Here is a 27,802-nt window from a genome sequence, read left to right on the forward strand (position 1 = left end):
AGATGCTGTGCTCATTCCGGAATGGGGACAGCTTTTGGAAGATGGACCAGGAAATGCGAAGACAAGCCGGAAGGGTTCCGCTCGATGGGTAATCGTCCATGTTGTTAAAAACCTGGATATTACGGAACCAAAACAAAGCAAATCCGCACTGTCAAAAAGTACAAAAACTGCAGGCATAAAATGGAAATTAAGTGATTATTGTTTTTATGTACAATTTTACCGCAATGTACGTTTAAAAGTTAGTTTATGTTTTTGAGGTGATTTTTATTAAGTTATTTGCAAAATAAACTACTAAAGTTAAGATTATTAAGCACACATGGCCCGATGACCTAATCTAAAGTTGTACTTTTATCACATGAAACGTTTTAATTAATTACTGTGTAATTTGACTTTTACTATAGCAATTCTTATAACAAAAAATGAATTATTAATAAAACAATACTTTTGTTTTCACTGTGTGCAGTTTGCGCGCGTCATTAATCTCAACCACCCAAGATGGCGGCACAGAGTAATCCAGAGCGAGCAGTCCGAACTAAAGTCATTCAAATGTTTGGCTCCGTTACGGGTTTACCCTTTGGAATCATAGCAGCTTGTGGCGTTATGTTTTGAGCGTAACCAGCCTGGTTAAGAAAAACATTTCATCATAGTAAACTCAGGGTTTTTCTACTTGACTTTGTTTTGACAAGTGCAATGCTTTGAATGGTTGTTGGAAATGTGTGTTCCTTTTTTCAAAATTTATAAAAAAATATTCAATATTGAACTGGGAGAAAAATCCTAATCTTTGTTCGCAGTTTTCCGAATAATCAAATAATGAATTGGATGTAGAGAAGAAGAATGCTGTCGGTGTTTGGGCCTACCTGAAGTCACTTCGTTAGCTCAAATTAATGGACGATGAATTAATTGTGGGTTGTGGGTCTCGTGGCGCAGGGGTAGCGGCTTCGGCTGCCGATCCCGATGATGCTATGAGACGCGGGTTCGATTCCCGCCTTATCCACTGAGCTTCTATCGGATGGTGAAGTAAAACGTCGGTCCCGGTTTCTCCTGTCTCGTCAGAGGCGCTGGAGCAGAAATCCCACGTTAGAGGAAGGCCATGCCCCGGGGGGCGTAGTGCCAATAGTTTCGTTTCGAATTAATTAATAGCTGAGTCTCGAATGCTCGTATATCATTTTCGGTCTTGTTGTGACAAAAAAAAAATCATTTGGAATTACAAAAATACACGTGAAAAACAATACATTTTTCTTCAGCATTGTATTCAGTCGTCACTTCCGTCCATAAAACTAACAATGTTTCAATTTACAGAAATTAGGAAAGTTAGACAAAAATGAAAATAATATATTTATAAAAACAAAAAATCTTTAACACAACAAAACGTAATGTACCTCCAAAATTAATTGTGTAAACAAATCCATATCTTTGTTGTTCCCTTGACGTTGTTCGCCAAAAATTGCTGAAATTAATTAACGAGCCTTTCAGCTATAAACCCTGTTTCGGGTTGGCAAGAAACTATCAAGTAAACCCCAGTATTTGCCGATTCTGATAACAAGCCACGCAAAATTGCAACACAGCGTTCGGTCACAAGTAGAAAATCCGACATCAATCGGTTGGTGCACCATAACAAGTAAGAGCACCAGCAAAATAGTCCCACACTTTATTGTCAAGAGAGTTTTCAGATAAATCTTTTCGACGTTCTTTTTCATTTCATTCCAAATTATCAATTTATTCAATTTAATTTTTAAGAGTCTTCAGAGAAAAACTTTGTTGATGTTTGGAATGTGAAAATTTTTGACAACTTTCCAATATCAACTAGCCGACTAGATCACGGTACAAAAATGTAACGCATTGAACGTCAGTTATTGCCCAGAGGGTTACGATAAGCGAAATTTTGCTGAAGGGGCGATGTACCACAATAGAGCTTTATGACGTTTCGCGTACGCACACTAGCGCACCATTTGATTTTGCTGGCCGGACAAAATTTAACCTCACTTTCTTCTCGTGTACGTACACGCAATACATGCGCACGTAGATATCTCTATGTACCGCGTAACGCAACCATAAATTAAATGCCAGTGCTCCCTCTGGATTACTCTGTGATGGCGGCCTTTAGCATCCCCCTGGTTTAAGTGAGGGCCGTTTCAAATATTTATCAAAGTTTATGTCGCCACCTTCAAAATTGGTCTGAAAAATCAGGTGACGAAAAATATTTTTTTTCCAAAAAACTACAAAATTTCCATGAAAATAGAAGTCTAATCAACTGAAAACAATCTAAAATGCATTTTTCTGCATTGATAATCATATTTAGCACGTTTAAGCTCGTTTATAAATACTTTGAAATTTTATGGAATTCCAATAAACAACACCGTAAAAATTTTATTTTTCGCAAAAAATAAAATTTTCGTCAATACTAAGATATTTTGGAAACTAATTATGGCAAAACTTATGAACAGGTGTATGCATTTTAAAACACTTTTTACATTAAAATGTTGAAACCATGGCTTGTAATTTCAATTTTTATACTTTTTGCAATGAAATGTTGAAACTCTGGCTTGTTTTTTTAAATTTTATATCATTTTTTTTTATTTCCTACTCCCCCCTCCCTTTTGTTCTCGCTCGATCGGCCAGAGCCAATTTATAAGGCTTTCTAGTCAGAAATTTACCAACACATTCAAAGTATGTTTACATGACAGCTGGACGTTTGTTTGCATCAGGTTTCCTATCTCTTTCTAGCAAATTTTTTTTGTCAAGCGACTTCTAGCTGGTTTATTTGACGGACTGCCCGATATGTCAGCCAACATACTCCGCAGGGCTGTGACAGCTACAGCTCGATCATTGTTTGCATCAGGACACTGTGACGAGGAGTTCGTCATTTTTGAGTTAAATTATATTTTTTTCACTGGGCCTAGAAAGCCTTATTAAACTGAATCATAGAAAAAAAAAAATTTACGTCAAGGGTTAACTTTTTCCACAAGTTATTTATGCGCAAAACTTTGCTCAACTCTTCCTCAGCGTGCACTTCGTCACCGTGACAGTCTGACAGCCCGCTGTCAAAGCGCCAAGAACAAGAGGTGAAAACGGTGTAACTACACATTTTTAAAGAACCGCGTTGTTTTGCAAATTTCCCTGCGTTCATCACAACAATCGATTCAAATTACCATTTTTTGAGACATTGAAGTCAAATTTCTTCATTTTTACACCCAAATTCGATAAAAATCAGCCATTTTCACCAACGACGCAAATCGCTTTACCCTTTAAAATCCAACTTTCAACCCACCGCGCGGCCCCTCTCACAAACACAAACGCAGCCCAGTGTCGCCGCAAATGACAACAAAGGAAAAATCAAAGAGTTCCGTCGAATCTTCCTGCAACCATCCACAATCCGATCCGATCGTCAGTCAGAGTCGAGTGTGCGAGCAGCGAGCTGGTTTTGTCCGTGGTCGTGCGTGATCGGTAGCAGGTTCCAACAAACCCCTTGACAGTTTGCCGGATTAGCAAATAAGTCCGGAGAAAAGAAGAAACACGGGTAAAAAGTGGTCCGGAATCTGGAAGCAACGGGGAAAGAAGGAATAAAACTGTGTTGAAAAGAGGTTTTGTGGGGGAAATTTTTGAGTGAATTTATTGCTATTTTTGGGCCTTTTTAGTGTTGTGTAAACAAAGATCTGTCGGAAGAACCGACCGGAAGATTGCTTGGTGCGTGCCCCAGTGAAACGAAGAAATCTCCGAAAGAATCTTTAGATAATAGCGGTTTTGGTTCCGCCAGCTAAGAAATCACACACTCCCGGAGAACCGATTCCCTCGAACGGAAGCCCCGTAGCCAGTGTGGAGGTCGGCAGCAGTAACCACCGGAAGAAAATCACGTAGCAGGAAGGACCGTCCCGGGAGCCGGAACCAACCCAGCATGATTAGCTGCAAGTGCTTGAACGTCGTCGTCCGGACCGTTCCGGACGTGGCGTCGCCGTCCGCGGCACCGCTTCGCTTCAACCTGGACGAGTACCTGCAGCGTCGGAAGCGGCCCGCGGAATCGGCCGGACCGACCGGACCGTCGACACCCAGCGACGACCATTTTCTATTTTTCAAAGAGGTGAGTGCTTTTTTGCCTCTTTTCTCGTTCTCTTCGTTTTGTTTGCTGCGGCGAGCAGGAGGAAAAAGGTTTTTATTTTGATTTTTCTGCGAGCGAGGCAAACCGGCCGGGGTTCTCGGGTGGGGTGGGGCCAGAATTGGAGGGGGGAACGGTTTGGCATCCCCAAGGGAACGATGCGGAATCTGGTGAATGGGCAGCAGTCACGCGGAGCTATTCTTCGTGTGGACATTCCGGCAAATTGGACGGGGAGAACTGGGAATCTTCGATTTGGGGAATCTATGCCGGGACGAGGCATGCAAGTGTGAGGCCAACACGCAGTAGATTGTTGTGCAAGACGTCGATGTCGTCATCGTCGAAAGAGGTCTTTAAAGGGATCAGAAAGATCACTAGAGCAGGCAGAAATAGATCCCTGCTGTGATAAGAGAAGGATGAGAAAAGCAAGATCTCACACGTACAAGGACATTGCGTTCTTTTTCTTGTATGGCTTTCCAGGAGCAAACACTAACGTAACAACGATGGTGGCTTGAAAATTAGGAAAATTTCGTTTAGATCTGTTCGAAAAAGATTTTTTTATCGTTCTTTAATATAAGTATTTTAGTTTATTGCTGTTTTACCTGTAATGTTTAAGAGCGAGTCCACGAGCAAAGCATACCCATCTCGCATCTACCTCACCAATCTGCCTGAAATTTTCAGGGGTTGTTTGTACATATATAACTAGCATCTGGCCAAAATATGAGCACTCTAGGTCAACGGGAAGTGGGGCAAATCGGGACACAAAGTTTGAAGGTTCAAAAACGTCAAAAACCTGAAAAAGGCTATAACTTAGGCAAAATTCAATTTAATTTCAAAATTCAAAATGCATCTGAAAGGGCTTGAAAAATGCAACAAAATGCAGGGTAGAGCATCTCAATTGGTTATTTCTAAAGGGAGTTATTGGCATTTTAGTGAAAAAATAGCATAATTTTCAAACTCAAATAAAATAGTGTTCCATCCAGATATCAACTCGGTTCGACCTGCAGCTTGTAGGGGACATCTGGGACTACCATCTGAGACTGAGACCGCTTTGGGTAAGGCAGTTTAACATATTAAATAGACACTTTTACTTTTAGTGAATTTTTTGGTTGTACATTTTTGCTCGGGGGACCCCCTAGATCAAATTTTCCGGTGATAATTTTATCATATTCGTGTTCCTGAGACAATTTCACAATAGAAACATGTATAAAAATGTTTATTTTCATCCATTTTAACCCTTTAAAAAATAAAAGTTAAAAAAAATCTTAGATTCACATTTATTGAAATTCAAGTTCGTTTCCAAGGATACTAGATGACACCAGAAAAAAGCAGCTTCTCAATTTTTTTTAACTTTCATTTTTTAAAGGGGTAAAATGGATGAAAATAAACATTATTATACATGTTTCTATTGTGAAATTGTCTCAGGAACACGAATATGATAAAATTATCACCAAAAAATGGGATCTAAGGGGTCCCCGACCAAAGATTTACAACCAAAAAAATCACTAAAAGTAAAAGTGTCTATTTAATATGTTAAACTGCCTTACCCAAAGCGGTCTCAGTCTCAGATGGTAGTCCCAGATGTCCCCTACAAGCTGCAGGTCGAACCGAGTTGATATCTGGATGGAACACTTTTTTATTTGAGTTTGAAAATTATGCTATTTTTTCACTAAAATGCCAATAACTCCCTTTAGAAATAACCAATTGAGATGCTCTACCCTGCATTTTGTTGCATTTTTCAAGCCCTTTCAGATGCATTTTGAATTTTGAAATTAAATTGAATTTTGCCTAAGTTATAGCCTTTTTCAGGTTTTTGACGTTTTTGAACCTTCAAATTTTGTGTCCCGATTTGCCCCACTTCCCGTTGACCTATAGTGCTCATATTTTGGCCAGATGCTAGTTATATATGTACAAACAACCCCTGAAAATTTCAGGCAGATTGGTGAGGTCCAAACGACGTTCCATACAAAGGGGTATGCCCTGTTCGTGGACTCGCTCTTAATGTCTTCCAAAAGGATGCCTTATATTAAAAAACTCAATAGCTTCAAACATTAACATTCTTAACTAAGGTAATAAGAACCTATTATCCAATTTAGTTAAACAAAAAAATAAAGAAAAGAAGTAAACGTCCATTTCAGATAACATCATTGTTATGCCAGTAATACGTAATAGCGTGTAATACGGAATACATTTTCATTGAAGTTAACATCTTTTAGTGGCTTTATATCGCTGCTGGTGTTCTCTCTTGTTCTGTTTAAAAAGGAATCCTAGCAAGCTTAGTACAGTACATAGGCATCGATATCTTGACAGAGTTTCCAAGTCATCAAATTTAATTTTATATCGAATAATTTAATAATTAATTTAGTAAGGACTCAACCAATCTTTCCCAAACTAAAGCGATTTTTTAGGACCCCAAAAGGAACTGAAACGTTGCTGTGCTCACTAAATTTGGACAACTTTATTTTTTCCCATACAACCATGTTCCACCATAAGGCTACACATACTTGCATGTAAAATTATATAAGTTTCCATCAAATTCATGTAATTTTTTCACGCTTAGGTTTTTCTTAAATGGCGGGCATTCAGGGGTTTGTTCCGGTGGGCATACTGAGCCCAAATCCGAAAAAAAATGCTTTGAAGGTCTGTATCGATCTTCATAGAGAGCCTATATGGAAAGGCGAAATGTCACTCTTAGGGTTCCAATCGAGCAACAAGATCATGCAAGAACAAGGTTGGAATCAATTTAAAATAATTTTGGCAAAAAACGAGACTTATAACAGTTGGGTACTAAAGCCCTATGTCAATTTTTATGTACAACGGTAAAAAACACGATTAAAAACCATTTCTGATCACTTTTTTTCATTTTAATGCAAAATTATTTTTTTTGACAACACAACATTTTTTCGATGGATCAACTATGGTCCCCTTGGAACGAGCGAGGTTAATTTTTTGAAATTGATTTAAAAATCCATTTTAAACTCTTTGTGGTCGTACAAAGGGTCATTTTACTCAGAAAAATAAGCTTTATCGCTGTAAACAATAATATCAGCAATCTAAGCTTCATTTTAGGACCCAATTACAAGTATTGTAAAACTGTTGTTGATAATATTGATCCTTCCACTGTAACTTGGATTTGACCCGCACTTTTATCTCGCACTTTTGACAACAAAATGTCCAAAAACTAGGCAACCGGCAGTTGTTTATTTACATTTCCAGTCGCAGTTTCCACCAAACTGGACATTCGCACTTTAAAATTGCGATTGACAGGTGAGCAACATCGGCTCGCTTTGATCATTTTTTGAGAAAATTCAAATTTCCCAAGCCAGCTTGACAAGTCGCAATAGTGCGATCGATAGCAATTATTTAGTGCGAAGTCCAAGTTAGTGAGAATTGCGCAATAATCTGGTAGTTTTTATTATGTTTGTGCTTGTTCGGTACAAGAAAAGTGCCAACACCAAAGAAAAACTACAAGTTTTTCAACCTTAAATTTGAATGACTTTGGGTGTTTGAAATTTCTCCCAGTACATTTCATTTCCCTATGTAGGTCCCTAGATCTTCAGGGTGCTTTAATGTTATGTATACCAAAAGATGCGCAAGGATCTGGCCTACACGCCAGTGCTGTTGAGAATAAACCTTGCTGACCAAAATGCCTCTAAAATTTACATTTTCAAACATCTTTTTTTACGGGTTAAATCCCATTTGAAATTCAAGTGCAACCCAAATCCAGCTCATATTTGGGATTTGGGCTCAGTATACCCCTTCGGAACCATGCCTGCCAAAAAGTAATTTTTGTTACACTCTAGTACTTTTCCAATGATATGTAGTAAAGGCGGTATTATAATACAATCAAACAAATAAACAAACTAGCACTTTTGGACAGTTTGCCCCCTTTTAGAGCGTCCAATATCCCGGGAATTCCCGGGATTTCCCGTAAAAGTATATTTCCCGTTTCCCGGGAAATTTATAAATTTCCCGGAAATTCCCGCAATTCAAGCGGAAGTATACATTTTCTTAATTTTTTGGACGGATTTTTTTTAAATGCTCTAGAAAAAATTAAGAAACGTAATTTAATATCTAAAATAGACCTTGCTCAATAAAAATGACTATTAAAGTTCGGGTAAACTTTTTAAAAATAATTAGATGTAAAATGAAGAATATTCAATCCCTTTGCCGCCAAAGTAAAATTGAGATTGTTTACCACTACCAAATTAGATGAAAATTGAATTGGTATCATTAAATATTTCAAAAAGATTTTTGCAAGAAGAATTACTTCAATTCGTCTAAAAAATTTCAATTTAAGGTAAAAGAATCATGGAGCACTGTTGCAACAATGGGTGTCAGAAGGTTTAACATGAAAAAAATGGAAGAGTGGTAGTGGGATGATAATAATTTATCGTATAATTTAAATCATGTTTTCGTTCTATGAAAAAATGTTTAACAGAAGTCAATTATAAACCTGAAAACCTTGTGAAAAACACAATAAAAAATCATTGAAAAACTACTTTGTATTGTTTAAGAGGTGCCCAAAAAAATGCAAACAAAGTTTGAAAACTTGCTCCAAATATGTGAAAACATTGAGTTGTTTGAAGTAAAACAAACACGTAAAGTCAGATTTTTAAGGAATATCTAAAAAGCTAAACAATTTTGTTCACGAGCTGAAGCAGTATAACTCAGTTTAGAAAAGTTTTTTGTTATGAAAAGAATGATTTTATTCGTTTCAATTTAATGTGTCAAACAAGTTCTAAAAAAAAGAGATTGTGGGGTATGAATTCATTTTTTTTTTTTCATTATACTTCACGTTGATGAAAAATACTTCTGAACAAAAAATACCAGAGATCATTTTTTGATTTATTGTACGATTTGAGCTTATAAAATTAGAAAAAAATATTCATTTTCTTGTAGTCGTATGATTTTTTTTTAACTGTCAAACACAAAAAATGCGAGTTTGTTTGTCATAGTCTAATACCTCCTTAAGACTGTTGCACCCTCAACTGCCAAACCTTTTTTTTCGAAAATTTGTACTGTCCCCGTGTTCAGAAGGTCATTTTGTTCGTTTGTTCTAAAATAATACGTGTCATGCATTTCTTCATTTATTTTTAGTATTTTATATATTCACTAATAGTGTTTATTTTTTATTTATCGTGTAAGGCCCAGTTTATAATTATCTTTTACCATCCTGATGTTTTTTTTGTAATTTTCAAATCGAGTTTTGGTTGTTTTTCACATTTCATTTAAGCTTTTAAGTAGCAAAGTATGTTCAAACATAATCTTGGACAAATCTTAAATTATTGCAAACTTATTTTGACATAAAAAGTTAGAAACACGGCCCTAAACATACATATTTTTCTCAAAACATTGACAAAGGCAGATTAAACAAGTTATCAACGCAATGTTTTAAAAAAAATAAAGGTTCAACTTTTTATGATTCTTTTTATGAAGCCTGGTTGGGTAGCATTAATGTAGTGCCCATAACTTCTGGCAGAGTTGCTAAACTTGATATTATTTTATCGTTTGAGATTTTTTTGAAGATCAAAAATTTGTTGAAAAATTGATGTTAGACAAATGTGGAGATCGAATCCCGTCAGAGGCGTTGTTGGGTTGTGGAGGGGTTAAGTGATCATAACTCGCAACGATAGTTCGCATGATAAATTTGGACAATATCTAAGACCCTGTTTCAAAAATGTCTATAAATAAGCAATTCCAGCTCAAATCAGGAATTTTTCTGGTACTTTTGTACCCGACCCTCTCCGATTTCAATGAAACTTTGTAGACATGTTATCTTAGGCCTATATAAGCCATTTTTGTGTATATGGAGCCAATAGTATTCGAAAATAACATTTGAAAAGGGCGTAAGGTATTTAAATATATTTGTAATTTGTAATTTAAAAATTACTGTATCTCGAAGCCGTTGCGTCGTATCAAAAAGTAGTCAAAGACAAACTTGTAGGAAATTGGACGGGCTTTCTGAAAAAAAATACACTGAAACAAAAATACATGCCACATCTATGAGATTTTTTGACTTTTAAGTCTAAAACTTAAATTGAAAGGTGATGTCACGATTTTTTTCGTTTAAAATTTTTGAGGAAGTAGCCTAAAATATAACCAAAAGACTGACGAAAAATGCAGGATGGTATGTCTCTCCTAAAAAATACAAAAAATCATTTACTAAAACTGTTTTTTTTAAAATTGGCCTAAACGTCAAAATTTTTGAAAACCACTAGTGGGAATCGATTCTCCAGACAATTTTACATAAAAGTCTCCATATTGACCATTGTCCTATGTCCAATCCTTGGGAAGAAACAGCGGTTTTAAAAGTGAAAATGTTGAAAAAACGGGTTTTTTTTTGTGGTTTTTGGCAATTTATATTTGACAGTCTTGGTTTTTAAGTCTCGTAAATATTTTTACCGGAAAGCTCGTCTAATTTCCCATAAGTTTGCCTTTGACAGCTTTTTGATTTATGTCGTTTTTATATTTACGTAATCAATTTTACTATCCTGGTTTCTACCACACTGGAAAAAAATATTCTATTTTCAGTTATAAGCAATGTAATTAAGCTTATATCTTTAAGCCCTTAAATCCAATTGAAATGCTGTCAAAGGCAAACTTATGGGAAATTGGACGAGCTTTCTGGTAAAAATACTTACGAGACTGAAAAACCAAGTCTGTCACATAGAAATTGCCAAAAACCACCAAAAAACCCGTTTTTTCAACATTTTCATTTTTAAAACCGCTGTATCTTCTCAAGGATTGGACATAGGACAACGGTCAATATGGAGACTTTTATGTAAAATTGTCTGAAGAATCGATTCCCACTACCGGTTTTCAAAAATTTTGACGTTAAGACCACTTTAAAAAAAAACAGTTTTAGTAAATGATTTTTGTATTTTTTTAAGGAGAGACATACCATCCTGCATTTTTCGTCAGTCTTTTGGTTATATTTTAAGCTATTTCCTCAAAAATTTTGAACGAAAAAAATCGTGACATCACCTTTCAATTTAAGTTTTAGACTTAAAAATCAAAAAAATTCATAGATGTGGCGTGTATTATTTTTTCAGTGTATTTTTTTCAGAATGGCCGTCCAATTTCCTACAAGTTTGTCTTTGACTAGTTTTTGATACGACGCAACGGCTTCGAGATACAGTAATTTTTAAATTACAAAATACAAAAATATTTAAATACCTTACGCCCTTCTCAAAAGTTATTTTCGAGTACTAATGGCTCCATATACACAAAAATGGCTTTTATAGGCCTAGGATAACATGTCTACAAAGTTCCATTGAAATCGGAGAGGGTCGGGTACAAAAGTACCAGAAAAATTCCTGATTTGAGCTGGAATTGCTTAAATAACAAATTTTCAAATTTTCAATATTTTGGGCTCTTTGGAAAGGTCTTTTGATTACCCCTCCAATGATGGGTCGCATGATAGATCTGGACAACAAAAAATCAAACCATCCACATTAACGACCCCCGGGTTTTTTGTGATCTCAATTGCAAGTTTCTGCTCGAACCTAGGAGTCCGAAGGCTTGAATGGGGAGAGCATCCAAACCTCATTCTACTCCAAGGAAACTTCCACCCCAGTGTTTGAACTGACGACCTTTGGATTGCGAGTCCAACCGCCGCCAGCGATTCCACCGGAGTAGGCTTGGTTTGGTGTGTTGTTTGTACTTATGGCCTGGAGACGACTCCTACACCTGGACGGCCTAACAACCAAGGCCGGGACCGAAATTTTACTTCCTCATCCGATGGAAGGTTGGAGCAGATGGGAATCGAACCCAGAATCATCCGCTTACAAAGTGGACAGCGTAACCATTCGGCCACGCACTGCTCCAGATCTGGACAACGTTTTCATCAAAATATCTTAGATCCGGACTCTGAAATTTGAAATTAGAAATGTATTTTTTCTTACAAAACAAAACTTTTAACAATCTTGGGACCATCCATAAACCACGTGGACACTTTAGGGGGGGGAGTATGGCGATTGCCACGATCCAGTTTTTTTTTTGTATGGACAATTGTCCACGAGCGCGGGAGGGGGGGGGGGGCTAACAGATTCTCAAAAAAGTGTCCACGTGGTTTATGGATGGTCCCCTTCCGGACTTTAGTCTAAATAGTTTTTTTAGCATAACTTTTAAAGAACTTTACAAAACATCATAGTTTTCAATGTTGTTGCTTTCTTTTCTCTTTAAAATAATTGCATTATTGCAACAATTTGCTTGAAAAACATAGATAAAGGGCAAATCAATAGACCCACACGGAGAAAAAAGAGTTCCCAAAATCGTAAACAAGCGTTCATGAAAATGGGAACCACGAACAAAGTGTTCAAATCCCATGGTACGATTTTGATAAACGTACCATGAAATTTGGACACTTTGTTCGTGGTTCCAATTTTCATGAACGCTTGTTCACGATTTTGGGAACTCTTTTTTTCTCCGTGCAAAATATGACATAACAATAAAAAAAAGTTTTTCTTGTTTTTTCTTATTTCTTTTTTCTTGGAAAGATCAATTGGATTAATTTGTAATTATTTGTGTCAATTTTTTTGGATTGAAACCCGTTTAGAGGCTGAGTCACCCAACTTAACAGTGAATTCTGGAAGATTGTCAAGTACACGGAGAAAAAAGAGTTCCCAAAATCGTGAAGAAGCGTTCATGAAAATGGGAACCACGAACAAAGTTTTCAAATCCCATGGTACGTTTTTGGAAATCGTGCCATTTTATTTGAACACTTTGTTCGTGGTTCCCATTTATATGAACGCTTGTTCACTATTTTGGGAACTCTTTTTTCTCCGTGTACTGTCGAAAGAGTACTAAACTTGAAAACCATTGGTCTTTAACTAAAAATCCTCGTATTTCTACATGAAACATATACGACTCCGGTCGTTCGAAAACCCATTCCCAGAATATGACAATTTCAATGAAATTTTGAGCTCTTCAAGGGCACCCAATCAAAACCGGTCTTGATTGCAGAATCGTCGTGTGTTCTCTTTACATCGCGAATACGACCGCCACACTGGCACTGTCTATAAAGTTAACGAGCACTAATGAGACAATATGAGAGAATGATTATTAAATTATGATAATTATAACAATCAACAGCAGCAGCAGCAGCAGCAGCAACGCAACTTCCTCCCAACTTTATAGTGTGTTGTTCCTTCCCGTCCCTGGTCCCAGGCTTTAAGTGTCCATAAAACCTTAGTCAGCAGCGCGCATCAACCTGACACCAGTGATTTGCTGCTGCTGCCGAAGCTGCCGGTTTTGGAATCGGATGACACAAGTTAGGTGCACCTCCACCTAGAGCAAAGAGGACTCGTCGTCGTCGGAACGAACGAAGCAAAAAAAAAGGAACAACGAAACGACCACGGAAGGAAGAAAACGAAGCGGAGAGATGTTATTTACGAAAAGAGGAGAAGAAAAAAAAACTGCGCTGCTTATAAATAAACACACGCACGTAGTCACACTTACACAGAATAGTAGAGAAGCAGAAAAAAAAACTGTATAAAAATCTCTCACAACTACCAAAAAAAGACAAGGCAGCAGCAAAACGCTAAATAACTTTACACGCCGGATTCGACTGCGACGACGACGGTATTGGACCCACACACGATCAAATAAAAAAAAATAATGAAAAAGAAACCAAACAGCGCTCCGTAGCTCTCCGAGGCGACACCAATATTGGCGACCCATTGTGGGATCAACATGGGACTTGCTACCCTGCCTCACGAACCGTACGAACCCCGGTCGGGGCAGTGTTTGTACGGGCAGAAATGCACATACAGATACACTCAGTTGCATTGATTAATTTGTATGAAGTTTCGCTCGAAAAATCGGTATCTTCTTATAACTTATAAATGTAGAGTGTTTTTGGGTGAGCAATTTTCTTACAAATTTAATTTTTGCACTGCTAAATTATTTTTTTACCAACCTGTGCCACAGCTCAAAAGATGGCATTTTTAATCAAACCCAAAAATCATTTTTTTCAAAAGTCAAATAAAAAAATATATTTTTAGCGTCAATATTTTTTTTTCTCTGAGAAGTCCTAAGCAATATCTACAACTTTGCCGAGGACACCATATTGGTCAGAAAATCCGTTTTGTGTGGACAGCTGACAAAATTGTTTGGAGACTTTTACGGACATCGAAATGGTAGGGTAGAGTAGTCATCAATGAGACACGGGGAACAATGATAAAATGGCTCTAACAAGTCGTAGTTTCAACCAATCAGGCTCATATTTGGGAGAAAGGTGTGTCTACGAGATACACGTCTGCCATATTAGTGGCTTTGGTTATGGACGCTCCCTTGAAAAGTTATTCATAAATGTTTGATTCTGGGGTGTAAAAGTAAATTATGGACAAAAAATACTTTTTCGCTCGTAGGCTGCCATTTACACCAAAACTAATATTTCTTCAAATTTCTTTAGACGTTCCATAGGGATTGAGTTGGACTACAATGTCCTTTCATTAGATTTGACCAAAATTTAGAATATACCCAGAATCCAGGGCTGTCTCATTGTTCCCCACTCATGTTAGCCCATGGGTAACAATGAGACACTTTGATTTTTCTTCATTTAACATTTCAAAATCCATGTAAATCTTTCAAAACATGAATTGAAAGTGATTTTTGGCATATTTATAGAGTTTTAACTTCATTTAACCAGACATACAAAGTTATTTGGTATAAATATATGGATTTTACAAAATTTAAATACTTTTTAGTATAACTTTTGTTAATTAAAGTTTCATGTTGGCAAAATTGCTCTAAAATGTTCAAGGCAAGTCACCTGTAATGGAACAATACAAAAACATGATGTTTTATTAGAAAAGTATTGATTTTCGTAAAGTGTCTCATTGGTCCCCAGCTGTCTCATTGTTCCTGCCAAGTGCGTCTACAATGAGACAGTTGAATAACTCTGGCTGTAGATGTCGGATCGATCTCATATTTTGGTCAATGTTTGAATACACTAAAAGAAATAAAATGCAACAAAAAGCTCATTAAGACATGCTGATGAAAAAATTAGAAAAATCGTTGAAAGTTGAAAACCAAAAGTGTCTCATTGATGACTACCCTACCCTACACTCAAAGTTTCAACAAAAAAATATCGTTGTCCGAAGTGTCATTTTACATTTCTGGAGTTTGTTTTAAAAAGGTCCAATAAACCAATTTTTTAGTCTTTGCTTTTTGGGTGTTTTTTGATACCCCTGACTCAAGGCGGTTTCAAAAACACCCAAAAAGCAAAAACTGGAAATTTGGTTTATAGGACCTCTCAAAAAAAAAAAAAAACTCCAGATTTTAAATTTTATGACGCACCCCTGCTAATTTATTACAATTTTCATTTCAAGATCTTGATAATCGTACTGCGGGTTCTTGAGATACAGCCTCTTTATGTTTAAATTTTGTAAAAAAAAAATAGTTTTTTTTTTTTCTCAGTGTCACCTTATCAACCCAATTTTTTAAATAACGAGATCTCAGTCTTGGTTCGATTTCCAGTGTGAAAAAGATACTTCTGTGGAACTTTCTGCTCTTTTCCATTATTTTTTTTTTGTAGAAGAGTTAAGTACTGAACTCGGAAGAATCGCGGTTAAGATAAGTTGCGCATTCTTCTCTCTTAAAATCATAATCTTTTAAATTTCTTACATTTTTGAATTCTTAAATTTTTAAACACTCCAATTTTTAAATTCTCATATTCTTAAATTCTTAAATTTTGATTCTTCTTTCTTCTTCTCTTTCCTTTTCTTGAAATCTAAAATCAAAAGTCTAAAATTTGTAGAGTCGGAAATTCTCCAATTCTTAAATTTCAAAATTATATACAATTTCGTGTAATTTTGTTGAGGACTTCTGATAATCGAGTACATACCTGGAGTTTTTTTTTTTTTTTTTAAAGGTCCTATAAACCAAATTTTAATTTTTTGCTTTTTGGGTGTTTTTAGAACCGCCTTGAGTCGGGAGTATTCAAAAACACCCAAAAAGCAAAAAATTAAAATTTGGTTTATAGGACCTTTTCAAAAACAAAAAACTCCAGATACGAACTGTAATTATTATTTTTTTCATTTTATATTTTTAAATTTTTAATTTTCGAATTTCGGAGTTTAAATTATTAAATTTTTGAGCTTTATTTTTTATTTTGGAATTTTTAGTTTTTTTTTGTACAGTCCAGACTCGATTATCCGAAGGCCTCGAAAAAATATCTTTTCGGATAAGAATCACGAACACATTTTTTTCGTTGCCTAATTTTTTATTGTCGAACTTAAGTATGACCCATAAACTACGCTACAGTGATTTTTTTTTTAAATCAAGATGGCGGTGACGAAATATTGGAAACGTGCATTTTTTAATTAAATACCATTCAAATTTGACTAAAATGGGGTCGTAGAACTCGAATTTGATGTTTAAAAAAAAGTAAAAGAAAAAAATGGTTTTGTTCGTGATTCGATTATCCGAAATCCCACACAAAGCTTCGGATAATCGAATCTGGACTGTATTTCTAAATTTATGTTTACCTCAGCTGTTGTAAGGTAGTCCACATCCCAGCTTTGGATAGTAACTTCACATAAGTAAAGCTTAAACAACGCAATAAAATAAATAAATTAATGTTTTTATTTTTGAGTTTCTAAGTTTTCGAACGCACATTTGAATTGTACGGTAATTATTTTTTTTCATCTCAGATTTAAAAATTATTTTGAATTTCTGAATTTCAAATTTGAAATTCGAACTTTTTAAATTTTTATTTTGGAAGTTTTCAAGTTCTTATATTTCTTAATTTTTATTTTATTTTTGGGTTTCCTAATTTTCTAATACATATTTGAACTGAACTTGTACTGTAATTATTTTTATTTAAGAGGCAGTATTTGTAAATATTGCTCGGTTTGTTCTAGAGGTCGTATCGAGGTGCTCCGATTTGGATGAAATTTCCAGCGTTTGTTTGTCTATACATGAGATGATCTCATGCCAAATATGAGCCCTCTACGACAAAGGGAAGTGGGGTAAAATGGGCTTTGAAGTTTGAGGTCCAAAAAACCTAAAAAATCTTAAAATTGCTCGCATTTCCGTAAAACTTCATCAATTCCAACTCTCTTAGATGCATTCGAAAGGTCTTTTGAAGCACTTCAAAATGTGCCATAGACATCCAGGATTGGCTCGACTTTTTCTCTCAGCTTTTGCAAATTACTGTCAAAAATGGATTTTTTTAAAACCTTAATATCTTTTTGCAACATCCTCCAACACCCATACTCCCATAGGTCAAAAGATAGGTAATTACATGGACTATAAGCCTATGGTATTTACTTTTTGGCCAATCGCAGTTTTTCTCATAGTTTTTCGATTTTTCTAGAACAAACATTTTACAACGTTAGTTTTTGCCCTGTAGGCCGCCATAGTGGCACTTTTTGGTCTCAATTTTGTCATATTCGAAATCCTCGGACAATTTCACGTATGTTATAAGTATTGGAGTTGTAAATTTGATTTAAAATATAATTAAATAAAACATTTTTGAAAAAAGAAATAGATCTTATTTACCCTGTGATCAATACGTCAAATGCTGTATCAAGTAGGCGAAAACCTGTTTTACCCCTAATTAAACAAATTGTTAAAAAATATTTTAATTCATTCTTAATGGCAATTTTTCAATCAAATTTACAACTCCAATACTTCTAACTTACGTGAAATTGTCCGAGGATTCCGAATATGACAAAATTGAGACTAAAAAGTGCCGCTATGGCGGCCTACCGGCCAAAAACTAACGTTGTAAAATGTTTGTTCTAGAAAAATCGAAAAACTATGAGAAAAACTGCGATTGGCCAAAAAGTTAATACCATAGGCTTATAGTCCATATAATTACCTATCTTTTGACCTATGGGAGTATGGGTGTTGGAGGCTGTTGCAAAAAGATATTAAGGCTTTAAAAAAATCAATTTTTGACAGTAATTTGCAAAAGCTAAGAGAAAAAGTCGAACCAATCCTGGATGTCTATGGCACATTTTGAAGTGCTTCAAAAGACCTTTCGAATGCATCTAAGAGAGTTGGAATTGATGAAGTTTTACGGAAATGCGAGCAATTTTAAGATTTTTTAGGTTTTTTGGATCTCAAACTTCAAAGCCCATTTTACCCCACTTCCCTTTGTCGTAGAGGGCTCATATTTGGCATGAATTCATCTCATGTATAGACAAACAAACGCTGAAAGTTTCATCCAAATCGGAGCACCTCGATACGACCTGTTACACATTGGTGAAAAACTCGCTCTTAAGATTTTTAAATTTTTCAATTTAAAATTTCTGAATTTCTTAAATCTTAAACCTTTTATTTAAATTTGTTATTTTAAAATTTTATTTTTTATAAATTTTTATTTTTTTTGCAGTTTTTAAATTTTTGTATACATACAGTCCAGACTCGATTATCCGAAGGCCTCGGAAAAATTTCACTTCAGATAATCAAAATTTCGGATAATCGAATCACGAAAAAAAAATCGCTGTCTTATTTTTGATTGTCGAGATTAAGTTTGACCCCTAAACTACGCTAAGGTGATTTACACTTTTTTAATCCAAGATGGTGACCAATATGGCGGTGTCGAAATATTGAAAAAAATGCATTTTACTATTAAAATTTTACTAAAATGGGGTCGCAGAACTCGAATGTGATGTTTCAAACAAGAAAAAGAAAAAAAAACGAAAAAAAAAGTTTTGTTCGCGATTCGATTATCCGAAGTTCTATACAAACCTTCGGATAATCGAGTCTGGACTGTATTTGTATTATTTTAATGAAAATAATACATTTTTATTGGGATTTTGAGTACGCAGGTCAAATCGGGCGTCAAATTTAAAGTAAAAGTCCCGTTGACACCAAATTTTCAAATCATCACCATTTCAGGCTGCAAATTATTGAAAAACGTGTCTTTTTCGAATGTTCAAAAATGAAAGGGATCGTACCCCCTACGTCACAAGATATCGAAAAATGGACCCCGAATTCGTGAAAAATTGCTGTGATTACTGTCTACCGTCATCCGGGGTAAATCGGAACTACAGGCTGAATAGGGACAGCAGTTTTTAGAGCACTTAAAAGCTTGAAATTTGGAAAACGATGCACTATTTTAGATGTTCTGTGTCTGCTGTACAGTAATAAGGCTAAAACAGCTGGTCCAATTCGCCCCATGTGTCCCGTTTCTCTGGGGCGGTACTTCTACAAAATCTTTACAAATATTCAAATTTAATGACAATTTGTCAGAATTTAGAAACGACATTCCTGACAAAATACTGTAAATATTGACTGTTTCAGTTTTACTACTGTCTAAAATTTGCAAAATATCAATTATTTATCAAAATTTTATGTTTTTTTTTTTTTTTGAAGTTTTACTTTTTTGTCGATCATCGATAAACAAAAATACTTCTGGCAATATTATTTTACTACTCTAGTAAATGAGGAAATTTTGAAAGAAGAAGAGGGGGTTGACAATGACTTGCACTGAAATGTGCATAAATAAATCAATTGTTGAGAAAATTTCAATCAAAAGACAACATTTCTATTTAGAAATTAAGTTTAATTTATTGAAAAATGTGTTTCTACCCTAAATTAGTTTTATGTGCTAATTTATATATTTGCCACTGAGTGTGTGCTCTCCAACTATAGATTTCTTTTTGTAGATTCTGTAAATCGTTTGTTTTTCTTTCTTGTGTAAATCATAACAACAAGAGAACCATGGTGACTTCTTACTATTACTCTTAGTAGTATTCCGTAAGGATCTCATAGTGAACGGTTGCTAGTAATAGTAACTAGTACCAGTAAGTTGGTGGTATAATCATAACGATTGCGGCACCACCATCACTAGTCCAACATTCGACACAGATGGATGTAGCCCGTCGTGGTGTCCCTTTGAGAGCTTGTGTGTGTAGAGAGATGGATCCAACGCTAATGGGTTAGATTAATATGCGAAATGATAACCATACACAACACACATCAAACCGGCTCGGGCTTCGGGTTGGATTTCCAGTGGAAGGGCTTTTGAGGGCGAAGTTTATTTTTTATTGTTTTTTTTTTTTTTTTTTTTTTTCTATCTCTGTCGTAATCGAGTGGGCCTTTATCGCGTTGTTGAGCGCGGACTGTCGTTTGTTTTGTTAATTCATGGGTCGAAAGTGGTAGCTTGGTTAGTGAGCAACCTAAAAGAGCGTGGTTTATGGAAAGTAGCTTTGTCAAATTAACTGAAATTCATCCTTGTCAAAAAATTATAACTTTAGCACAGTTCCGCTAAACTTGCATCGTTTGGCGCACAATCGCTGCTGCTGCTGCTAAAATTCTCACTTCCTTTTATCGATACAAACGTTGCAACACCAGCCATCATTTATCACATTGTATTTTATTTTGGTTTGGTCTGGTGGAAATAGCATCAACACAAAAAACCTTGTAGCTTTCAGGCGTGCAGAAAGACGAAATGGAGTAGCAAGTCTACTCGCGAAATTGAATAAACCGTGAAGAGAGTGAGTCGATAAAAAAAACAAATAGCTGAACAAAATCAAAACAAACTTGAAATAATTTTGAAAATGTTACTTTTCCTTGAACATGTGGAGTGTGGAGCCTAACATTTCAAAAGGGCACATAACTTTTGTAAACAATAGTGTATCCCTTTCACTCAAATGACAGTTTACATAAGGTGTGAAAGGGACACACTCTTGGTTAAAAAAGTTATGTGCCCTAATGAAATAGCAAGCGCGATGTAGTGATTTTTCATTGCTCGTTGTTCCCAAGAAGCGGAGAAGCTGGAAAATATTTCTGACGTTTTTTTAATGATCCAATATACAAAATATTATTTGTTTTTCTTTTGGTGTGTTTTTGAAACCGCTTTGAATCAGAGATGTTGAAAACACCCAAAAACCAAAAAAAAAAATGAAATTTTGTTGCTTGAATCTTTAAAAAAATCTCCACATTTGAACACTGAATTCAGCTTTGAAAAGTTTGATCAATCTCATCTAAGAGTCGATATTTTAAAATAGGTTAAAAACAAATGACTTAAGACAGTGTTGCCAAATTCTCGTATTTTCCTCATTGAAGATGTTCCTGAAATACCTTTACTTAAAAAGCACAATGCATCCTGATGTGAATATTCATGATTGGCTTCATGATTGAAGTATGTACCATGACATAAAATTTTGATATTCTATAACGAAACAGATGGACAAACAAAATTACAAATAAATAATTTGTTAAAAAATATTAAATGCAAATGTTTAATTTTTTAACATTGTGTGTTATGTGTCACCTTAAACCTCTTTTACGAAAATGGACCCACGTTTTGCTTCCCCATCCGAAGGCGTGATCAGGCAAATTTCGTCTAGATAAATGCCACCGAGTCCGTCTGGGATTGAACCCAGGCCTTACTGGAGTGAGAGGTTATCACGCTAACCACTGCACCACCGGAACCGGCCTGTTTCTGAGATATTGGAGCTAAAAAAATTTGGACCCGATAATCATGGACACTGTTTCAAAAAATCTAAAAACTGGATTTTTTCAGTAGAAATTAAGCTTTAAGTGGTTAAATCTAGAAAATGGTGAACTTTATTAACAAATTTTTGAAGTACCTTTCGATGCAAATTTGATTTTACATTCAAACTGAAGTAAAAAAATCGAGGTAAATTTTTATTCTTCCAAAAAATCATAACTCGGCGGCAAAATTTGTGTCCTAACTTCTCATGGCTCAAAAGTTGCGGTTTTTGTTCCCTAAAAAATTATAAAAAAAATGCGGATTTTGGGAAATTTAATATTTGTGATAAAATAAAAAATCGACAAACAAAATTAAAAATAAATAATTTGTAAAAAAAATATAAAATATTTGACCTTTTTGAAATATTCCTTCACACAAAAATTTAAATAAATATTTTTTTCGAAAAGATCACTCAATTTTAGGAATGTCTGAATTTTTGACATTGAAAATAGGACCACTAGTTTCTGAGATATTGGCGTTAAAAAATTAGGGCTGGACAATCATGGACACTATTTCAAAAAGTATTAAAACCAGGTTTTTCGGTTTAAATTAAACTTTAAGTTGTTATATCTAGAAAACGGTGAACTTTGTCAACAAATCTTTGAAGTACTTTTTGATTGCAAATTTGATTTTACATTTAAAACTAAAGTAGAAAAAAATCGAGTAAAATTTCTATTCTTCTAAAAAATTATAACACGGCGGCAAAAATGTAGTCCCAATTTTTCATGGTTCAAAAGTAGCGGTTTTTGTCCCAACTCACACGAAATCGGGAAAAGTTGCCCCGACCCCTATTCGATTTTCGTGAAACTTTGTTCTAAGGGGTAACTTTTGTCCCTGATCACGAATCCGAGGTCCGTTTTTTGATATCTCGTGACGGAGGGGTGGTACGACCCCTTCAATTTTTGAACATGCGAAAAAAGAGGTGTTTTTCAATAATTTGCAGCCTGAAACGGTGCTGAGATAGAAATTTGGTGTCAAAGGGACTTTTATGTAAAATTGGACGCCCGGCGATGGCGTTCTCAGGATTCCGAAAAAACGTATTTTTCATCGAAAGAAACAGTAAAAAAGTTTTAAAAACTCTCCCATTTTTCGTTACTTGACTGTAAAAAATTTGGAATATGTCATTTTATTGGTAATTTAATGTACTTTTCGAATCTACATTGACCCAGAAGGGTCATTTTTTCATTTAGAACTAAATTTTTCATTTTAAAATATCGTGTTTTTTCTGACTTCGCAGGGTTATTTTTTAGTGTGTAATAAGTTCTACAAAGTTGTAGAGCAGACAACTACAAAAATTTTGATATATAAACATAAGGGGTTTGCTAATAAACATCACGAGTTATCGCGATTTTACGAAAAAAAGTTTTGAAAAAGTATTTTTTGTGTTTCTCTTTGTTTTGTCGTCCGTGTCTGTCGCGGGTGACGATGAACAACCATGATCAGCGACGACCAACTTTTTCCAAACTTTTTTTCATAAAATCGCGATAACTCGTGATGTTTGTATGCAAACCCCTTATGTTTATATATGAACATTTCTCAAATTGTCTGCTATACAACTTTGTAGAAAATTGTTACACTCTAAAAAATACCTCTGCAAAGTTAGAAAAAACACGAAATTTTTAAAATAATAATTTTTGTTTTAATTGAAAAACTGACCCTTCTGGGTCAATGTAGATTCGAAAGATACATTAAATGTCCCTTAAAATGACATTTTCCAAAAATGTTTACAGTCGAGTAACGGAAAATAGGAGAACTATCAAAAAACGGATTCGTGATCAGGGACAAAAGTTACCCCTTAGGACAAAGTTTCACGCAAATCGAAGAGGGGTCGGGGCAACTGCTGTGTGAGTTGGCGGAGAATATAAAAAAATTATTTTTTCATGTACTTTTTTTTAGTAGTCCTCATCATTACCTACAAGTTTGCCGAAGACACCATACAGATTTTCGAATACTAACGTACCATTTTTGTATGGATAGCTGCCAAAATTGTATGGAAGCTTGTATGTGTGAATCAATGACACAAAATGGCTTTTTTGCTCATAGGATAGGCCCCAAAAACTTTGAACTAATTAAAAAAAATTAAATAAATAAATTCCGGGTTTAGTGAAGAATTGATCAATTGTAAAAAAGCAAAATTATAATCAGAACCAGGATCAAAACATTTTTCCCGGAATGTATGGTATTTCCCGGGAAATTTGTTTGAAAATTCAAGCCCATATGAGCTTGACACTTCGGTCCAGCAGGATTCCCATACTGATGAATTGCATATTTTTGCGTGTAATGTTACATAACATTTCATAAGGTAATGTAAAATTTATTTTACACATATAAGTCAACGCCACCGATCATCATCAAAAAACCGGACATTGAATTGGGTTGGGACTAAAAATACTCCTCCTCGCCTTAACAATCCCTCACGAGCAAATACCGTGTTAATACGACGTTCAAAAAAAATAAAACGTGCGTTTGCTCGTTAGGGTAACAAGCACAACACTGTCAAGGTAAATTTGTTCAAGATTTTTTTTTTATGTTTGGCTCGAAATGTATGAAAAATTCGTCAATCTGATTCGTGTTTGAAATGTTACCTTAGTTTAATAATAATTGTTGTTTCATTGGTCACCCTATTGCTCATGTGTGTACTATATGCAAAACCATTCTGTCCGTTTGATTTGGTTTCTCTTTCACTTGGGTTGGCTCTAGGATTTGGCTCTCGCCATGGGACTGCTGATTGCGTCCACCTCTAAAACGTCTCTTCTTTGCCGTCGTTGTCTGGTGGCTATTAGTGGCGGCCACTAAAGCCTCAAATGGAACGTGAAATATTTTGACTGGCGCTAATCACACCGTCGTCGTCGCCGACAATAAAGTATATTTTAAGAAAACCGTTTCGTTCGATTCCCCATTCCGAGTCCCGAGTGATGATGGTGATGACGATGAGAGTGCGATGATCGGGATTCTTATTTTATTTTTATTTTAGACGCTGTTACTGTTTTAATCCTAATTTACAAATTCCCACACCTTTCCGCACCGTTCCAAAAATACCCGCCAACAATTCGCGAAATATTTAGTGTGCTCGTTAGTAATTTTAATAGTGGCGATCTTGAGCGAGAGCGTAAACAAACCGACTCTCTGGCATGGCCTGCTACCGTTTTTTTAGTGGGTCAATTTGCGTGGGTCGTTGGAAGAGAAGTATTTTTGCTTCCTCGTTCAAAATCAACCGTGAAGGAGAACGTCGTTGTTTACTCGGCATTATTTTTTGTTTCGGTTGGCGGGGGGAATTGGTGATTAGTTTAATAAACTTCTGGTGAACCGCGCGGGTAGCATTCCCGAGGTAGTTTGGTGGTCAAATATGTGAGGAAGTCGGCGAAGGTAGCATTCACTGGAGGATAATTTATGTGACATGGTAGTTTTTTTTTTTTAGGGGGAATTGTGGCTTGAATTTGACAATTGTGACCATTAAGCTTGTTTTAATTTGAAAGATTTTTTCCTGGCTTTTTGATTTTTAGGTTTAACAGTAAATCATTTTTTTGCTGCAAAAAACTGCTTCCGAAAATTTACAAAATATCTGTTAATTTAGGAAAATATTGTTTTCCTGAAATTTGGTGTCTTTTTTGGATTTGCGATCCGGAAATTCAAAAGTTGCTGAAAGTCCCCTATTTGTTTAAATATAAATGTTATACAATGAATTTCAAATAGATTACAATTAATTGTACACGTTTTTTCTATTAAAAAAAAATCCTGGAATAATTATTTATTTGCACACTTGCATTTTTTACCGAATTCGGTAAAATTTACCGAATTTTCAACTGCTGAACATTTTGGTAAACTGAAAATAACAGAATTCGGTAAAAACTTACCGAAATTCGGTAATGAAGTTCATTATTGCTCAACGAACAACCAATTTTCGGTAATATTTTGTTCATTTTACAGATGGTTTACCTATCTGAACTTAACCGATTTCCAACTACCGAATTCAGTAAAAAATGCATGCATGAATTCGGTATAAAAGGCACGCCCTCTGATTTTTTGACCATTTTTGAAGAAAGGGGGACCAACAATTTGAAATGAAGTTAGCAATGACTCAAAAGTCGACCAAAAATTTCCTTGATTTTAAAATATTTTTTTTGCAACGAAAAAAGCGTTATTTACTGATATCTGAATAAAAATAAACAAATAAAGCAGTTTTACACACTCAGATTTTTTTACCGAATTCGGTAGATGAAAAATCGGTAAAGGTAAACGAAAAAAATACTACCGAGAATCGATTACTCAATGAGCTTCATTACCGAATTTCGATAAGCTTTTACAGGTACAGCAATTGAAAAATCGGTAAATCTTAAACTTTACCGAATTCGGCTAAAAAATCCAAGCCTGCCAAATTTAAAATTGTGTACCAAAAATGGAGTAAAAAACACATTTTTTGATATTTTTTCTGGAATTCTTTTAATATTTTGTAAATCTTTAAAAGAAGCAAACATATGCAAAATTGAATGAACTTTCCAGTAAAAATATGTCCCAATTAAATAAAATGTCAAAAACCACAAAAAAGGCATTGTTTCTTCAACATTTTTATTTTTAAAACTTCTGTTACTTCAAAAGGATTGGACTAAGGGCAATGGTCAATATGGAGACTTTATTGAAAATTGTTTAAAGAATCGATTCCCGCGTTCGGTTATTAAAAATTTTGACATATAGAGCACTGAAAAAAAAAACAGATTTCGTAAATGATTTTGTTATTTTTTAGGAGAGTTACTCCGTCCATTAATTTTCGTGAGTCTTTTTTATCATCTTAGGCTATTTTCATAAAAAAATTGAAGGAAAAAAACGTGGACCTTTAAATTTGAAAGTAAAAAATCGCATAGAAGTGGCCTGATTTTTTCTTTCAGTGTATTTTGTTTAAGCTTGTCATATTTCCTACAGGTTTTTCTCTGGCCACTTTTTGATACGATAATTGCTTATATAAAAGTTTCAATGAAATCAGAAAGTTGTTGTTTAGTTTTAGAGCGTCCAATTTTCCGGGGTTAAAAAATTCCCGGGACACGGGAAATTTTCAACAAATTTCCCGGGAAATCCCGAGAATTCCCGGGAAATATGAAATTTAACGAAAATTATTCTGATCCTGTTTCTGATTAATATTTTGCAACCGAATTGTGTAGAACAGCAACTTTAATGTCCAAAATTAGTGTAAGGTTCAATTAATGGCTTGAATGCTTGTATAACATCATGCAGCTTTGAGAAAATATTATAAATTTTCTTATGTTTTATGCTGTCTTTCAAATCGTACCAAATAAAAAAATATTATTAGTATTTTTGTTGAAAAGTATTTTTTTAATCAAATTGTTTGGACAGTGAAAATCTATGCTCCAAAAACAATAAAATTGCTTTTAAATTTGTCTCAGTGATCATAACAGTGAAATGAAAAAAAAAATCATGCAGAAATAATGTTTTTCATGGAAAATTACTAATTTTATTTATTTGAATTTGCCTTAAAAATTTAATTTCTAGCGCTATTTAACTTGAAACACTATTTCATAAAACCAAACTCAAAGTTTTACAATGTTTGAAGTGAGTTTTTGAAATATGGTTGGGTAAATTTCATATGATACGAAGTTTTTTCAAATGATTTTTCATGGTTCCATTTATGGTATGATTTTAGTTATATAATTTTATGGCCAAGTATTAGATTAAAATAATTTTCATAATATAAAAATGGTTGAAATTAAACGATGTTTTTTTCATATTTAAAATTTATAACTTCAAACAGTTATTTCTCGTATACTTTTAAACAAATTCTTCTCGGACAACCCTTTTTAGAAAAAAATATTATATCAATTTAATTTTCATCCAATTTGGTCAAAGTAAACAAAAATGAATGATCAGAAAGGGCCGGGTAAAAAAGTACCTAACAATTCCTGTTTTGGGCTGGAATTGCCTTATTAAAATAAACTTCTGCAATTTCCTTTTTGAGGACATTGCTGAATCGACCTTTGGCCTAGCATAGAATTAAAATTTACGAAAAATCTTTTTTTTTTCTAAATATTATGCAATAAGGCACAAAAAGCTATATTAGGGATACAAAAAATTATTTATCAGTTTGTATTAATTTTAAAATTCAAAAAAGCTTCGTTTTCACCATACTTAAAATGAGATTTCTAGGTTAAAGTGCTCTTTAATGGGGAAAAATGAAACTCCAGCGACAAAAACACACTAATTATGACTCGCTATTTCGGTGCTCCAAACCAATTAAATTTCGCGCAAAA

The 27,802-nt window shown here is 34.7% G+C and overlaps 1 protein-coding gene across 1 annotated transcript in view; it reads left to right on the forward strand.

Moving 5' to 3' along the window:
* Nucleotides 1-3,342: 3,342 nt before the first annotated feature.
* Nucleotides 3,343-27,802, forward strand: part of LOC6043048 — a 55,522-nt gene continuing 31,062 nt past the window's right edge. The window contains exons 1-2 of the mRNA XM_038253929.1: nt 3,343-3,517; nt 3,636-4,075. Coding sequence (XP_038109857.1) covers nt 3,893-4,075 — 183 coding nt within the window. The 5' untranslated portion in view covers nt 3,343-3,517; nt 3,636-3,892. The remainder of the gene's footprint in view (nt 3,518-3,635; nt 4,076-27,802) is intronic.

This window comes from Culex quinquefasciatus, chromosome 2, assembly GCF_015732765.1.
Source record: "Culex quinquefasciatus strain JHB chromosome 2, VPISU_Cqui_1.0_pri_paternal, whole genome shotgun sequence".
In the NCBI taxonomy this organism is placed as follows: domain Eukaryota; kingdom Metazoa; phylum Arthropoda; class Insecta; order Diptera; family Culicidae; genus Culex; species Culex quinquefasciatus.